This window comes from Mastigoproctus giganteus, chromosome 2 (genome assembly GCF_048544385.1).
Source record: "Mastigoproctus giganteus isolate SK-2022 chromosome 2, ASM4854438v1, whole genome shotgun sequence".
Classification (NCBI taxonomy): Eukaryota; Metazoa; Arthropoda; class Arachnida; order Uropygi; family Thelyphonidae; genus Mastigoproctus; species Mastigoproctus giganteus.
In genome coordinates this window covers 199,914,150-199,931,689 of record NC_143576.1, presented here as the reverse complement: position 1 = coordinate 199,931,689, position 17,540 = coordinate 199,914,150, and the positions used below count along the sequence as shown (strand labels likewise).

General features: G+C 38.7%; 1 protein-coding gene across 1 annotated transcript in view; it reads left to right on the top strand.

Annotated features, from left to right (window-relative positions):
- LOC150089906 (uncharacterized) overlaps window positions 1–17,540 on the top strand; it is a 550,032-nt gene that overhangs the window by 431,998 nt on the left and 100,494 nt on the right. Inside the window, exon 16 of the mRNA XM_090389700.1 lies at window positions 788–886. Within this exon, the coding sequence (XP_090245826.1) occupies window positions 788–886 (99 nt within the window). The remainder of the gene's footprint in view (window positions 1–787; window positions 887–17,540) is intronic.

The window sequence follows — 17,540 nt, the reverse complement described above, 5'->3', positions numbered from 1 at the left end:
TTGCATTCTCTTTGCACCAGGTGAGTCTTTTATGCCGATGAACTTTGGTTAGGAGAGGATGCCGTAGGGGCTGTCTGCTGGTATAGCCCATACGTGCGAGCATGCAACACATGGTCATGCCAGATATTGTTCCAGGTTGGCCCATGTTGTATTGGGTAGTCAACTCTTCAACAGTGCCGCGCCTATTAACCTGTACGAGTCGTCGGCCCCAGCGCTCACCTCTAACTTCAACCTTTCACTGACCTTTGCAGTTTTGCCATCGGGTTGTTGTTTGACCATTTTGATGGCAGTCCTGGTACACTTTAACTACGGCGGTTCTCGAGCACCCTGCCAGTTCAGCCGTTTGGGAAATCGAGGCACCAGCTCGTCAAGCTCCCACAATCTGTCCTTTATCAAAGTCCGATAAATCCTTCCTTTTACCCATCACGCTCAGAATTTTACTACCTACTGAACCGCTGGCACCTTATCTATGCTACATAGGTCAACTAACTGCACACTCTCGTACCTCACGTGGTCAATGGGTCGCATTCAATTTTCATAAGGGTGGTCATAATTCAGTGATCACTCAGTGTATATTATAATAGGCATGCTACATCTTATATTATTCTTTGATTATAAGCCAATACAGAACATTACTAAGGATTACTAATGTGTTTTAGGAGGAATATAAAAATTGAATATTTTATGTGTTCTTATACAGTATATTTTTCTGATTCAAATTATTTTATTTATATAAACCATAAATATAAATATGTACACATTTTTACAATTTTTGTTTTTTTTATAGTTAAAAAACTTAGTCGAACCTGAAATTCATGATCTTTTTCAACAAAAACTAAGAGATAGAGTATTGATGAGAGATGAAAATTTTCACTGGTGTTCAAATGTGAGTGTGGATTTTTTTTAATTTTGATTTTTTCAGTAAAGTATTTTTATTTTCATAAGTATTCTTACAAGCTATAATTAATTTATAAGAATATCTTCATGTGAATTCTTTATATGCAGACATATCATATGGTATCTATTGAATGCTGAGACAAGGAATAAACACTGTTAAATAATAAACTTTTATTCATTACACTGAAAGTTCCAACATGTCCAGTGTTTCAAGAGGATTTCCTTTTCTGGTCACCACACATTTGCATAGGTGTAATATACTATGTTGATATATGAATCTTTATGTTCATGATTATCTTCTGAAAATGTCAAAGTTCTGTGCATTTTCTTTGCAATTAAGTGCTTGTTTTTTGATAAAGTTGTGTTATAGTATTATTCTTTGTGTTTTATTACCATAATTCTAAACCAAAAATTGTATTTTTGGGTTTAGAATGATGAAAATATATTTATTGCAAAGTGTGTAAATCAATATATTTATTGATTTACACACTTTGCATTTTCGTGTTTATGGTTTAATCCAGCCAACCAACCAACATATCTATTCTGGACTTGTCTGATGATATTTTGTAAAACTTTTCTAGATCCTGTTGCAGTAGCACATTGCCATTACTGTCATTAACAACCCAGCCAATCTTTGTATCATCTGCAAAGTTCGACATTAAGCCTGATATATCTTCATCAATATCATTAATAAATATACAAAACAACAGTGTGCCCAACACCGAACCCTGGGGAACTCCACTAATAATCACAGTTAGCTTAAGGCATGATCAAGAGGTTCTCCTGAACAGGGTAGCAAAAATCCAGCCAGACAATATATACCACTTTTAAATTTAGGATACCTATTCTGGACTTGTCTGATGATACAGTCCATTCCGGTTATTTGGGACATATCGGGACTAGTGCATTTTGGCCCGATTAAGCGGCTGCCCCAATTATCCGAAGTTTCACGTAAATAGTTAAAAATACAATGTTCTACCCCCCCTTTACAATTGGTTCACTGTACAATCAAATCACGTTACAACGAACTCAACATAGTAAAGTACTGCTCACTATATGATGTGCAATAAGCGCCTGTCATTGTGATCACGTTTGTGAATCGAATTTTAATTCTATTAAACAGCGATTCTAATTAGTGAAAATAGGAGGAATATTATCCACAGGCTATAAAATCAAAGATATATTAAGCACAAATTTACCTTTTATTACCTTACCAATTAAAAAATTAAATGATACGCGGAAATCGGAAGAATATACATGATAATCCGAATAATTAATACGTACTGTAATAAGTACATACGAACTAGTTGACATTTCTGTTCACTGACAAGCACAAATTTACCTTTTATTACCTTACCAATTAAAAAATTAAATGATACGCGGAAATCGGAAGAATATACATGATAATCCGAATAATTAATACGTACTGTAATAAGTACATACGAACTAGTTGACATTTCTGTTCACTGACATTTGTGAGGGGGGTTAAAATTTAAAACAGTAAAAAGATAAGCAATCAATAACAAAGAACACGGCACACACAAATTGCAAGTAACACAATACGTGCAAGTGAGAACGGAGTAACAAAGCTTTAAAAATAGGAAGAAGAGAAGATCTGAAAATTAATTTTTTTATATGATTGAAGATTTCATGGAAGTGTAAACATATTTCACCATAATATCTCACAGAAATCCAGCTGTCGGTATTATCACAAATTCAGTAAGATCGAGTTTACTGTCCGTTTATGATAGAATTCACTAACAGAAAATCCCAATAAACAGGTGACTGCAAATTGTTTTCATTGTTTTATGGTTGTGACCTCCAGAATTTCGACCGAACCACGTGGTACCGTCGGAGACAATCGTAGAGTAATCTCCAGTGCTGCGGTTTCCTGCCTCGATTAAACGGCATGCTGTCCCAATTAAGCGAAGTAAACCCTGGCTATTTTCTCGATTGGTTTCTGTTTTTAAGATTTGCCCCAAATAAAAGGCTGCCCCGATTAACCGGTGGCCCAAATAACCGGAATCCACTGTATTTTGTAAATTTCTGCAAAATACCCTAAAAATTCACTGATTTGCTGTAAATTTCAAGTCAGAGAGGGCGCACCAAAAGATCTCCACAGAGTGCTGATAGACCTGGGGCCGCGTCTGCTGATAACATTAGTCTTTGAAGCACAGCATCCATTGATTACCACTCTCTGTCTTCTCCCACTCAACCAACCTTTTATCCATTGTAGCAACTTGCCCTTAATACCATACTGCTCCAGTTTGTACAGTAGTTTTCCATGCGCAACAATGTCAAAAGCTTTCCTGAAATCCAAGTAAAGTATATAATATAATAATTATTTTTTTGCATCCAGTTCCTTTGTAACCACATCATAGTATCCAATCAGATTTGTCAGACAAGACTTTCCATTAACAAACCCATGCTGTGTCTGAATTATTACTGCAGTCTTGTCTAGATGATCCTGCAATGCATCTTTAACCAGTGACTCCATTATTTTACCCGGAACAGAAGTTAAACTAACTGGTCTCTAATTACTTGTGTCAACCTTAGATCCCCCTTTGTGAATGAGCAATACATTTGCACATCTCTAGTCCGTGGGGACTTCCCCTGAGTTCAAAGATGCTCTCATAATTATGGCTAAGGGTTTATTTACTACCTACCTTTGCTGCCTCCTTTAATATAACTGGATAGATCCTGTCCACCCCAGGTGTCTTTCTTATATTTAACTTCAACAATTTCTCCTCCACTTTGCTCTTAGTTATTAGAAAATCATTAAGCACCCTGTTTGATAAACTTCTGGCATTCTCCTTCTTTAATAACTCCTCATGAGTGAATGTAGATACAAAATACTCATTCAAATTGTCATCTATCTCAGCAGGATTATCAACACTTGAACCATTTATATCAAGGGGAACAATCTTTATTCATCCTCTTCCTTCTAGAGTTTTTATAACTAAACAAGTTCTTGCTGTTTTTCTTAGCATCCTTTGCAAAAGATTTCTCGTAATCTGCCTTCACTTGCCTAACCTCCTTTGTGACTTGATTACAGATTAGCTTATATCTACCATAGCCTTCTGTGTCACCTGATAATTAATATGCATCCCATGCATTTCTTCTCTGCCACGAGTCTCATTGGTTCATCTGACATCCATTTAGGCCTAAACCTTGAACAGTGTTTCTTAATCGGTATGAAAAGCCTAGTAGCTTCCACAATTACTTCCTTGAATGCTTCCCATTTAGAATGTGCTGTTAGTAACATCATCAGTTGGTCCCACTATATAGAATTTAAAAACTGTCTGAGACCACTGTAGTCTCCTCTATGATAGCAAAAACCCTTCCCTTTACCCTTGATGGCAGTTTTGTCTTTAAGTAAATCTCACATTAGTACACTGTGATTACTACTACTTACTAGTTCCTTTATCTGCAAATTTTTAATGCATGAATTATCACTGCAGATAATCAGATCAAGACTATTACTCTCTCTGGTTGCCTCTCTAACGTGTTGTTGTTGAAAACAATCATCCTGGTAATTCCACAAAAGTCTTGCCTGATGTTCGAGTGACCAAGCCACAAATTCCAGTTAATATCTGGGAAGTTAAAATCCCCCAATATTAGAAAATCTGATTTACTGGCCCAGTCTATTTCTCCATACAGTTGTTTTTCCATACAAAAGCCGAGAATTAGGGTTGAAATTGAAAGTGTCTGCAATTCTGCCCAGACACGATAGGAGGGAGTATATGATGAGAGCCTTGTCGATCAATTCGGCCCTGGAAAGATTGTGCAAGGCTCAAGGGGTAGAATTTTTTTCAGCCTGGACTGTACTTGTTAACAGGAGAGATTGCTTCTACAGGGATGGGATACACTTAAATAGAAAGGGTGCAAGAATATTTGCTGATGCTATCGAGGCAGTGTTAGGTGGGTCGGAAAACTGCTAGCTTGGGGGGGAGAAAAAGACCAATAGATTGACAGTAGCCACTGGCAGAGGTGAAAGAGATTCTTGTACTGCTTCTATTAGAATGAGCAGAAGCCTGAAAAACAAGATGCATGATATTTCAGAGACTGCGGGGAGCCATTGCGGTACACGTAAACACATGGGTTGTGTTAGGGTAGCTAAGAATAGAAACAGGTGCAGGTATACTTGCATGTACACCAATGCTAGGAGTTTAGTAAATAAATTTGATGAATTTGAGGTATTGCTCAAAACATCAAAGGCAGATATTGTTGGGATATCAGAGACGTGGTGTCACACAGATATAAGGGATGCAGAACTGCAATTTGGGGAGTACAACGTCTACAGAAAGGATAGACAGGATAGGAAGGAGGGAGGGGTTATGCTATTAGTTAAGAAACACATAAAAACCAAGGCAGTGAAGCCAGTCGACATCGCTGGACAGTGCAGTGTTGAGTCAGTTTGGTGTGACATAAGCATTGGGAGATCAAAATTGAGAGTAGGAGTGTGCTATAGGCCTAATGACTCTGATGAGTATAATAAGAAACTGTACAGGGAAATAGAGTGAGCCAGTAAATCAGAGAGTCTTATAATGGGAGATTTTAATTTCCCAGATATTGACTGGAATTTGGGGGCTGGTCACTCACACACTAGCAGGGCTTTTGTGGATTTATTGGATGATTGTTTTCTACATCAGCATGTTCGGGAGGCAACTAGACGGAGTAATACTCTTGATTTGATTATCAGTAGTGATTCTTCATGCATTAAGAATCTGCAGGTAAATGAACCACTAGGTGGCAGTGATCACAGTGTGCTGAAGTGGGATTTACTCAAAGAGGTAACTACCATTAGGGGTAAAGGGAAGGGTTATTGCTTTCGTAAAGGCAACTACGATGGACTGAGACAGTATTTAAATTCTATACAGTGGGACCAACTGATATTGTTACCAAAAGCAAATTCAAAATGGGAAGCATTCAAAGAACTTATCTTGGAAGCTACTAGGCTTTACATACCAACTAAGAAATATTGTTCAAGGTTTAGGCCAAAATGGATGTCAGATGAACTAATGAGGCATATGGCAGAGAAGAAAAATGCATGGGATACGTACAAATTAACACATGACACAGAAGCCTATGATAGATACAAGTTGATATGCAACCAAGTTACAAAGGAGGTTAGGCAGGCGAAGGCAGATTACGAGAAATCCTTGGCAAGGGATGCAAAGAAAAACAGCAAAGAGTTCTTTACTTATGTAAACTCTAGAAGGAAGGGGATGAATCAGATTGGTCCACTTGATATTGATGGGTCAACTCTTGATGATCCTGCTCAGGTAGCTAACAAACTAAATGAATATTTTGCATCAACATTCACACATGAGGGGTTATTCAGCGAGAGGTGTATTCAACTCTAGCAGTAAGCTACAGAATCTTGAAATAACTGAGAGTAAAGTGGAGGAGAAACTGTTGAAGATAAACACAAGAAAGGGGTGGATGGGATCTATCCAGTTATATTAAAGGAGGAAACAAAGTAAGCAAGCAAACACTTAGCCATAATTATGAGAGCTTCCTTGGACTCAGGGGAGGTATCCATAGACTGGAGATGTGCAAATGTGATCCCAATTCACAAAGGAGGATCAAAGGCTGACACAAGTAATTATAGACCTGTGAGCTTAACTTCTGTTCCAGGAAAATTAATGGAGGCACTGGTTAAAGAAGCACTGCAGGATCATTTAGACAAGACTTCAGTTATAGCTCGGACACAGCATGGTTTTGTTAAGGGGAAGTCTTGCCTGACCAATTTGATTGGATACTATGATGCAGTCACAAAAGAACTGGATGCAGGGAATAGCTTTGATATTATATACTTGGATCTTAGAAAGGCTTTTGATACTGTTGCACATGGAAGACTGCTGCACAAATTGGAGCAGTGTAACACTCGTCGTGGACTAAATGTTATTAGTGGAGTCCCTCAGGGCTCAGTGTTGGGTCCATTATTGTTTTCTGTATTTATAAATGATATTGATGATGGTATATCAAGCTTAATGTCCAAGTTTGCAGACGATACAAAGGTTGGCAGGGTTGTCAAGGACACTACTGGCACTATGCTGCTGCAACAGGATCTGGAAAGGTTGAGCAGATGGGCTGAGAGGTGGCAAATGAAGTTTAACATTGACAAATGTAAAGTACTACACATGGGGAAACAGCAACCCCAGAGCAAGTATCAACTCTGTGGTACTACACTGACAGTGGTAGAGAATGAAAGGGACTTGGGGGTGGTTGTGCAGGCAGATATGAAGTTCTCTGAGCAGTGCAGATGGGCTGCAAGAGTAGCTCATGGAGTATTGTCAATGATATACAGGAATTTTTCCAGCAGGGATAAGGAGGTGATTATTCCCTTGTATAAGGCAATGGTCAGGCCACACCTAGAGTACTGTATACAGGTCTGGAGGCTTCATTTCAAGAAGGATGTAGAGCTGCTGGAACGAGTACAGAGAAGGGCAATAAGATTAGTGAATGGAACAAAGGGGTGCTCTTACGAAGAAAGGCTTAAGTTTTGCAAATTACTGTGTCTGGAGACTAGGCACCAGCGAGGTGATCTGATAGAGGTGTATAAAGCCTTGAATGGTTTGAGCATGCTCAATGCTGATGGGATTCTTCCTCTAGCTCAGAATAATCACCTGAGAGGGCATAAATTCAAATTGAGGAAAGACAGATGTAGGATAGACGTGCGGAAATTTGCCTTTAGCCAGCGGGTGGTTGGTTGGTGGAACAGACTTCCATCCCTTGTAGTGGAGGTTGATAGCCTAAATAAGTTTAAGGCTCAGCTGGACAGGTATTTTGAACGAACAGAGGGGTGAAGTGGAAGTGGGTTTTTTTTTTTTTTTTTTGGCTGATGCTGCATAAGCTTGCTTTCTTGCATCAAATGCCTCTACTAATGCTAATGCTAATTGTACTCATCAGAGTCATTAGGCCAATAATACACTCCTACTCTCATTTTTGCTCATTTTTCCCAGTGCTTATGTCACACCAAACTGAATCAACGTTTTACTGACCATCTATGTCAACTGGATGCACTTCTTAACTAACAGCATAATCCCATCTCACTTTCTTTCCTGTGTGTCCTTCCTGTACTCATTGTACTCCTGACGTAGCCCAGAGGTCAGGAGTGAGAGTGCATAGCACGTGTTCCTTGAGTGGACCGGGATACAAGCCCGTGACTACTAAATACAATAAATATTTGTATTGACGATTTATTGTAAACTCTACTGACATGGTTGTCATGCCGGAGTATAAACAGAAAAAAAAAAAAAAAAAAAAAATTCCAATTCTGCATTTTTTATAACTTTGTGACACCACACAGTTATAAATCTTTATATCCCAGCAATATCTGCCTTTGATGGTTTGACCAACACCTCAAATTCATCAAATTTATTTACTATACTCCTAGCATTGGTGAACTTGAAAGTATACATGCACCTATTCTTAAACTTAGTTACCCTAACAGAGCTCATGTTTTTATTTGGTCTTTAATCCCCCCTTGTCTCTTATGTCCATAACTCTAAACCAAAAATTGTATTTTTGGTTTAGAATTATGGAAATATATTTATTGCAAAGTGTGTAAATCAATGTATTTATTGATTTACACACTTTGCATTTACTTGTTTATGGTTTAATCGAGCCAAACAGCATATACCATTTTTAAATTCAGGATACCTATTCCGGACCTGTCTGATTGTAAAATTTTTGGAGAATTGTGCATTAACTTATTTTTTCTCTATTGTATAATTTCTGTATGTAATATTTTTCCATAACCAGTATTAATATTTTATATGGTAAATTGTATTTCTCTATTTTATGTGAAAAGGCCAGGAAGCTCTTTCCTTTAAACAATTATAAAACTTCAAAAGCTCACACATTAAAATGTGGGTAAAAAAAAAAGAAAAAAAAAAGGTAAACTGCAGCCATTATCAACCCACTGCAGGATGGAAGACTCCTGAACAGTTCATGCTGAGAGAAATGGACTATAATCTGCTATGCTGCTCCAGTGTGGTTTGGCAGATTGACTGTATTTAGCAGTCAGGGGCTTGAACCCCGGTCTACTCAAAGAGTGTGCTACTGCACTCCCGCTCCTGACCACTAAAATAGGAATAAAAGTTTTTTTTCACATGAACTACTGTATCAATTCTTAGCACTAGATAATCATCTCTTTATTCCTTAGGGTCACACCTACCATCATGGTCGCTATATAAATGACACATAAAACTTCCAGCCATGTGCATTTCTAGTTGTGCTTGCTGCATGTACAAAAATGCTCAGAGAAAGGCATTGTGTAGATGAATATTAGTATTAATGATGTCTAAATTAAATTTAAATTTACACTTACAATAATTGCTCGAAAGCAATGGAAAGTTTTTTTCAAAGGAAAAAAAAAAATTTTTAGGAAAGTTTTCTTCAAAAATTTTATTTCAAAACCTTTTTTTTTTTTTTTTTTTTTTTTTTTTTAGTCTCCAGAACAGTATTTTTGATAAGTTTGAAAATTGGAACAAATGGTCCCAATTTTTGATTGCCGAACATTGGGAATATGGATGAAACTCCCATGAATTTTGACATAGTATGGGAACCGAATTGTGAATTCAAAAGGAGCCGGCACAGTGTTTGTGAAGAAAACACAAGAAAACATGGTTTACTGTCATATTAATGTGCATGGCAGATGGAACAAAGTTAAAAATAATGGTAATTTTCGAAAGAAAAACAATGTCAGTGCTTACATTTTTCCTTGAATATTTGTTCATGTACACAAAAATGGTTGGAGGGATGAATGAAGATGGACTTCAACTTTGAATTGAAAACACTTAGAAAACATTGACAAATTAGCATTAGCATTAATAGAGACATATGATGCAAGAAAGCAAGCTTATACAGCATCAGCCAAAAAAAAAAAAAAAAAACTCCTTCCCATTTCACCCATCCATTCACTCCAAACGTTTGTCTGGAATTTTCTGCTGTCTACTTCTACAACAACAGATGTAAGTTTGTTACAACAATGAACTAAGCACTGGCTAAAGGAAAATTTCCACACATCTGTTCTACAATTGTCTTTCCTCAATTTGAATTTATATCCCTTCAGGTGTATAATCTGAGCAAGTGGAAGCATCCCGTCAGCATTGAGCTTGCTTAAACTATTCGAGGTCTTATACATGTCAATCAGATCGCCTCGCAGATGCCTAGTCTCCAGATGCTGCAATTTGTAAAACTTAAGCCTTTCTTGGTAAAAGAAACCCTTTGTTCCTCTCACCAACCTTGTTGCCCTTCTCAGTACTCATTCTAGCAGCTCTATATACTTCTTAAATGAGGCCCCCAGACCTATATCCAGTACTCGAGGTGTGGCTTGACCCATTGCCTTATACAAGGAGATTATCACCTCTCTGCTAGCAAAATTCCTGTATATCATTTACAAGACCCCCCATGAGCTACTCTTGCAGCCTGTTTGCACTGCTCAGAAAACTTCATATCTGACAGCACAATTACCCCAGGTCTTTTTCAATCTCCACTATCCTGAGTATAGTACCACATAGTTGGTACTTCTACACATATGCAGTACTTTCTGTTTTGTCAATGTTAAACTTCAGTTGCCACCCCTCAGTCCATCTGCTCAACTTTTCTAGATCCTATTGCAGTAATGTACTGTCATTTATTGTCATTAACAACCCTGCCAGCCTTCATATCATCTGAAAACTTGGGAATTAAGCCTGATATACCTTCATCAATATCATTGATAAATACAGAAAACAAAAATGTGCCCAACACTGAACCCTAGGAGACTCCACTAATAACATTAGTCCATGAAGAGCAGTGTCCATTGATTACCGCTCTCTGTCTTCTCCCACTCAACCATCCCTTTATCCATATCAGCAACTTGCCCTTAATGCCATACTGCTCCAATTTATACAGTAGTCTGCCACATGCAACACAATCAAAAGCTTTCCTAAAATCCAAGTATATGACATCAAAATAATTTTTTGCATTCAGTTCTTTGTGACCACATCATAGTATCCAATCAAATTGGTCAGACAAGCGTTCCCCTTAACAAACCCATTCTGTGTCTAAACTATAACTGCAGTCTTGTCCAGATGGTCCTGCAGTGCTTCTTTAACCAGTATGGTTAGGACTCCTATTTTCCCCGGAACAGAAGTTAAACTAACAGGTCTGTAATTACCGTAATTACTCATGTTATCTTTTGATCCCCTTTGTGAATTGGAGATACATTTGGACATCTCCAGTCCATGGGGACCACTCCTGAGTCCAAGAAAGCTCTCATAATCATAGCTAAGTGTTTGCTTACTTCCTTTGCTGCCTTCTTTAATATAACTGGATAGATCCCATCCACCTCAGGTGCCTTTATTATATTTCATTTCAACAATTTCTCCTCCACTGTGTTCTCAGTTATTACAAAATCATTAAGCTCCCTGTTAGAGTTTGATAAGCTTCTTTGCTGCACTTCCCCACAGAATTCCTCATGTGTGAACGTAGATGCAAAATACTCATTCAGTTTGTCAGCTACCTGAGCAGAATCATCGACAGTTAAACCATTGCTATTAAGTGGACCAATCTGATTCATCCCCCCTCTTTCTAGAGTTTACATAAATAAAGAAGTCTGCTGTTTTTTATTTGCATTCTTTGCCAAAGATTTCTTGTAATTTGTCTTTGCTTAGCTAACCTCCTTCGTGACTTGATTACAGAATAGCTTATATCTACCACAGACTTCTGTGTCTCCTGATAATTTATATGCATACCACGCTTTTTTTTTTCTCTGCCACGAGTCTCGTTATTTCATCTGACATCCATGTAGGCCTAAACCTTGAATGGTATTTCTTAGTTGGTATGAAATGTACACAGCAATCCCAGATTAATGTACCAACTGTGTGGTACTCCACTCAGCTTAGTGAAAAATGAAAACGATCTGGGGTAATTGTCCAGTCAGATATGAAGTTCTGTGAGCAGTGCAGACAAGTTGCTAGGACATCTCATGGGGGTTTTGTCAATGATATACTGGAACTTAGCTAGCAGGGATAAAGAGGTGATTATCCAACAGTACAAAGCAATGGTTAGGCCATATCTTGAGTACAGCATACAGGTCTGGCCTCATTTTAGGAAGGATGTCGATCTGCTGGAAGGGTTGCAGAGAAGGGTCATGAGATTAGTGAAGGGAACAAAATTACCAAGAAAGTTTCAATTCTGCAAATTTCAGCATTTGGAGACTAGGCACCTACAAGGTGATATGTTTGAGGTGTTTAAGGCTTTGAATGGATTGAACAATTTCAATGATGATGACATATGACATTTTTCCTCTTTCTCACACTACACACATGAGGGAGCATAAATTGAAATTGAGGAGGGTTGGTTTCGAGATAGATTATTATTATTATTACTAGCCATATAGTGCAAGGAAGCCTGAGGCTTATGCTGCACCAGCTAAAAAAAAAAAAAATTTCAGAGTTACCCAGAAAGAGAGAGAAGTAGAAGGGAATCACCAAGAAACAGAAGAATGGTGATATCCAGCTCAGGACCCTGGGTGTGCCAAGCCCATACTCACCAGATGTGAGTCCCTGGGCTTTGTGTGGAAGTATGCTTTCACTCATCAGGTGGTTGATTGTTTGAAGAAACTTCCATCTGTTGTTGAAGAAGTGGATAGTTTGAATAAATTCATTGAAGAATTAGACAAATTATAGGAGGGGACAGACAGGTGATGTGGGAAGTCTTTTTTTTTTTTTTTTGTGGCTGATGCTTTATAAATTTACTTTCTTGTATCATTTGCTACTACTCAGAGATAACTTTGTAATACTACTCAGATGAGAGATCAATCGATCAATTCGGCCCTGGAGAGATTATGCTCAATGGGTAGGATTTTTTTTCAGTCTGGTCTGTGCTTGTTGACAGGAGAGACTGCTTCTACAGGAATGGGGTACACTTAAATAGAAAGGGTGCAGGAATATCTGCTGATGCTTTCGAGGCAGTGTTAGGTGGGTCGGAAAACTGCTATCTTGGGGGAGATACACAGACTAAAAGATTAACAGTGGCCATAGGCAGAGGCAAAAGTGATTTTTGCACTGTTTCTATTAGAATGAGCAACATCCTGGAAAGCAAGGTAATAATGGAGATTTCCAGGACTGCTGGGAGTCATAGTGGAACAAGTAAATACATGGGCTGTGTTAGGGTAACTAAGAGTAGGAACAGCTGCATATATTAGCATTAGCATTAGTAGAGGCATTTGATGCAAGAAAGCAAGCTTATGCAGCATCAGCCAAAAAAAAAAAAAAAAAACCCACTTCCACTTCACCCCTCTGTTCATTTGAAATACCTGTCCAGCTGAGCCTTAAACTTATTTAGGCTATCAACTTCCACGACAAGGGATAAAAGTCTGTTCCACCAACCAAACACCCCGCTGGCTAAAGGCAAATTTCCTCACGTCTATCCTACATCTGTCTTTCCTCAATTTGAATTTATGCCCTCTCAGGTGATTATTCCGAGCAAGAGGAAGAATCCCATCAGCATTGAGCATGCTCAAACCATTCAAGGCTTTATACACCACTATCAGATCAGATCACCTCGCTGGTGCCTAGTCTCCAGACACTGTAATTTGCAAAACTTAAGCCTTTCTTTGTAAGAGCACCCCTTTGTTCCCTTCACTAATCTTGTTGCCCTTCTCTGTACTCGTTCCAGCATCTCTACATCCTTCTTCAAATGAGGCCCCCAGACCTGTATACAGTACTCTAGGTGTGCCCTGACCATTGCCTTATACAAGGGAATATTCACCTCCTTATGCCTGCTAGAAAAATTCCTATATATCATTGACAATACACCATGAGCTACTATTGCAGCCCATCTGCACTGCTCAGAGTACTTCATATCTGCCTGCACAACTACCCCTCAGGTCCCTTTCATTCTCTACCACTGTCACTGTAGTACCACAGAGTTGATACGTTGCTCTGGGGTTGCTGTTTCCCATATGTAGTACTTTACATTTGTCAATGTTAAACTTTATTTGCCACCTCTCAGCCCATCTGCTCAACCTTTCCAGATCCTGTTGCAGTAGCATAGTGTCCTTGACAACCCTGCCAACCTTCATATCATCTGCAAACTATCATTTATAAATACAGAAAACAATAATGGAACCAATATTGAACCCTGAGGGACTCCACTAATAACATTAGTCAACGATGAGCAGTGTCCATTGATTACCACTCTCTGTCTTCTTCCCCTCAACCATCCCTTTATCCATAGCAGCAATTTGCCTCCAATGCCACACTGCTCCAATTTGTGCAGCAGTCTTCCATGTGCAACAGTATCAAAAGCCTTTCTAAGATCCAAGTATATAATATCAAAGTTTCCAGCTCTTTTGCGACTGCATCATAGTATCCGTGCTCTTTGAGTAGACCGGGGTTCAAGCCCCTGACTGCTGAATACGGTCGATCTGCCAACCTGCACTGGACCAGCGTGGCAGATTATGGTCCACTTCCCTCAGCATGAATTGTTGAGGAGGCTTCCACCTTCCGGTGGGTTGATAATGGCTGCACTTTACTTTTTTTTTTTACATAGTATCCAATCAAATTGGTCAGGCAAGACTTCCCCTAACAAAACCATGCTGTGTCCAAGCTATAACTGAAGTCTTGTCTAGATGATCCTGCAGTGCTTCTTTAACAAGTGCCTCCATTAATTTTCCGGGAACAGAAGTTAAACTAACAGGTCTATAATTACTTGTGTCGCCCTTTGATCCTCCTTTGTGAATTGGGGTCACATTTGCACATCTCCAGTCCATGGGTACTTCCCCTGAGTCCAAGGAAGCTCTCATAATTATGGCTAAGGGTTTGCTTACTTCCTTTGCTGTCTCCTTTAATATAACTGGATAGATCCCATCCACCCCAGGTGCCTTTCTTGTGTTTATCTTCAACAATTTCTCCTCCAATTTACTCTCAGTTATTACAAGATTCTCTAGCTTACTGCCAGAGTTGAATACATCTCTGGCATTCCCCTCGCTGAATAACACCTCATGTGTGAATGTCGATGCAAAATATTCATTTAGTTTGTTAGCTACCTGAGCAGGATCATCAACAGTTGACTCATCGATATCAAGTGCACCAATCTGATTCATCTCCTTCCTTCTAGAGTTTACATAAGTAAAGAACTCTTTGCTGTTTTTCTTTGCATCCCTTGCCAAAGATATCTCGTAATCTGCCTTCGCCTGCCAAACCTCCTTTGTAACTTGGTTACAGATCAACTTGTATCTATCATAGGCTTCTGTGTCACGTGTTAATTTGTATGTATCCCATGCATTTTTATTCTCTGCCATATGTCTCATTAGTTCATCTGACATCCACTTAGGCCTAAACCTTGAACAATATTTCTTAGTTGGTATGTAAAGCCTAGTAGCTTCCAAGATAAGTTCTTTGAATGCTTCCCATTTTGAATTTGCTGTTGGTAACATCATCAGTTGGTCCTACTGTATAGAATTTAAAAACTGTCTGAGACCACTGTAGTCTCCTCTATGATAGCAAAAACCCTTCCCTTTACCCTTGATGGCAGTTTTGTCTTTAAGTAAATCCCACATTAGTACACTGTGATTACTACTACTTACTAGTTCCTTTATCTGCAAATTTTTAATGCCTGAATTATCACTGCTGATAACCAGATCAAGACTATTACTCTCTCTGATTGCCTCTCTAACGTGTTGTTGTTGAAAACAATCATCCTGTTAATTCCACAAAAGTCTTGCAGATGTGCGAGTGACCAAGCCACAAATTCCAGTTAATATCTGGGAAGTTAAAATCCCCCAATATTAGAAAATCTGATTTACTGGCCCAGTCTATTTCTCCATACAGTTGTTCATTGTACTCATCAGAGTCATTAGGCCTATAGCACACTCCTACTCTCAATTTTGATCTCCCAATGCTTATGTCACACCAAACTGACTCGACACTGCACTGTCCAGCGATGTCGACTGGCTTCACTTCCTTGGATTTTATGTATTTCTTAACTAATAGCATAACCCCTCCTCCCTTCCTATCCTGTCTATCCTTTCTGTAGACATTGTACTCCCCAAATTCCAGTTCTGCATTCCTTATATCTGTGTGACACCACGTCTCTGAAATCCCCACAATATCTGCCTTTGATGTTTTGAGCAATACCTCAAATATACTTGCACATACACCAATGCTAGGAATATAGTTAATAAATTTGATGAGCAAATCTACTAGTCAAGACATCAAAGGCAGATATTGTTGAGATATCAGAGACGTGGTGTCACATAGATATAAGCAGCGCAGAATTGAATTTGGGGAGTACAATGTGTACAGACAGGAGACGAAGCGAGGAGGGGTTATGCTGTTAGTTAAGAAACACATAAAATCTAAGGAAGTGCATCCAATTGATGTTAGTGGACAATGCAGTGTTAAGTCTGTTTGGTGTGAAATAAGCACTGGGAAAGGAAAAATTTGAGTAGGTGTGTTTGTTATAGGCCTAATGAATCTGATGAGTATAATGAGCAATTGAGCAGAGAAATAGAGTGGGCCAGTAAATCAGAATGTCTTATAATGGGGGATTTTAACTTTCCGGATATTGACTGGAACTTGTAGTTTGGCCACTCGCACACTAGCAAGACTTTTCTGGATTTATTGGTTAACTGTTTTCTACAGCAACATGTTCAAGAGGCAAAAAGGGGGAGTAATACTCTTGATCTGATTATCAGTAGTGATTATTCATGCATTAAGAATTTGCAGATAAAGAAACCACTGGGTGACAGTGATCACAATGTACTGATGTGGGAATTACTTAAAGATGTAACTACCATCAAGGCTAAAAGGAAGGGCTTTTGCTTTCGTAAAGGTGACTACAGAGATCTCAGAGAGTTTTTAAATTCTGTACAATGAGTTCAACTGATGATGTTACCAATGTTGAATTCTAAATGGGAAGCCTTCAGGGACTTAATTTTGGTGGCTACTATGCTTTTCATTCCAACTAAGAAATACTGTTCAAGGTTTAGGCCTAAATGGATGTCAGATGAATTAATGAGGCTCATGGCAGAGAAGAAGAATGTATGGGATGCATATAAAGTATCAGGTGACACAGAAGCCTATGGCAGGTATAAACTAGTCTGTAATCAATTCACAAAGGAGGTTAGGCAGGCGAAGGCAGATTATGAGAAATCTTTGGCAAAGGATACAGAGAAAAACAGCAAAGAGTTCTTTGCTTATGTAAACTCTAGAAGAAAAGGGATGAATCATATTGGACCACTTCACATAGATGGGTTGACTATTGATGATCATGCTCAGGTAGCTGATAAACTGAATGAGTATTTTGCATCTACATTCACACATGAGGAGTCATTCAATGAGGAGTGCCAGAAGTTTATCGAATGCTAATAGGGAGCTAAGTGATTTTGTAATAACTGAGAGCAGAGTGGAGGACAAATTGTTGAAGTTAAACGTAAGCAAGGCACCTGGAGTGGACAGGATCTATCCAGTTATATTAAAGGAGGCAGCAAAGGAAGTAAGCAAACCCTTAGTCATAATTATGAGAGCTTCCTTGGACTCAGGGCAGGTCCCCATGGACTGGAGGTGTGCAAATGTATCGCCAATTCACAAAGGGGGTTCAAAAGGTGACAAAGGAACAAAGGAACTGAATGCCAAAAATAG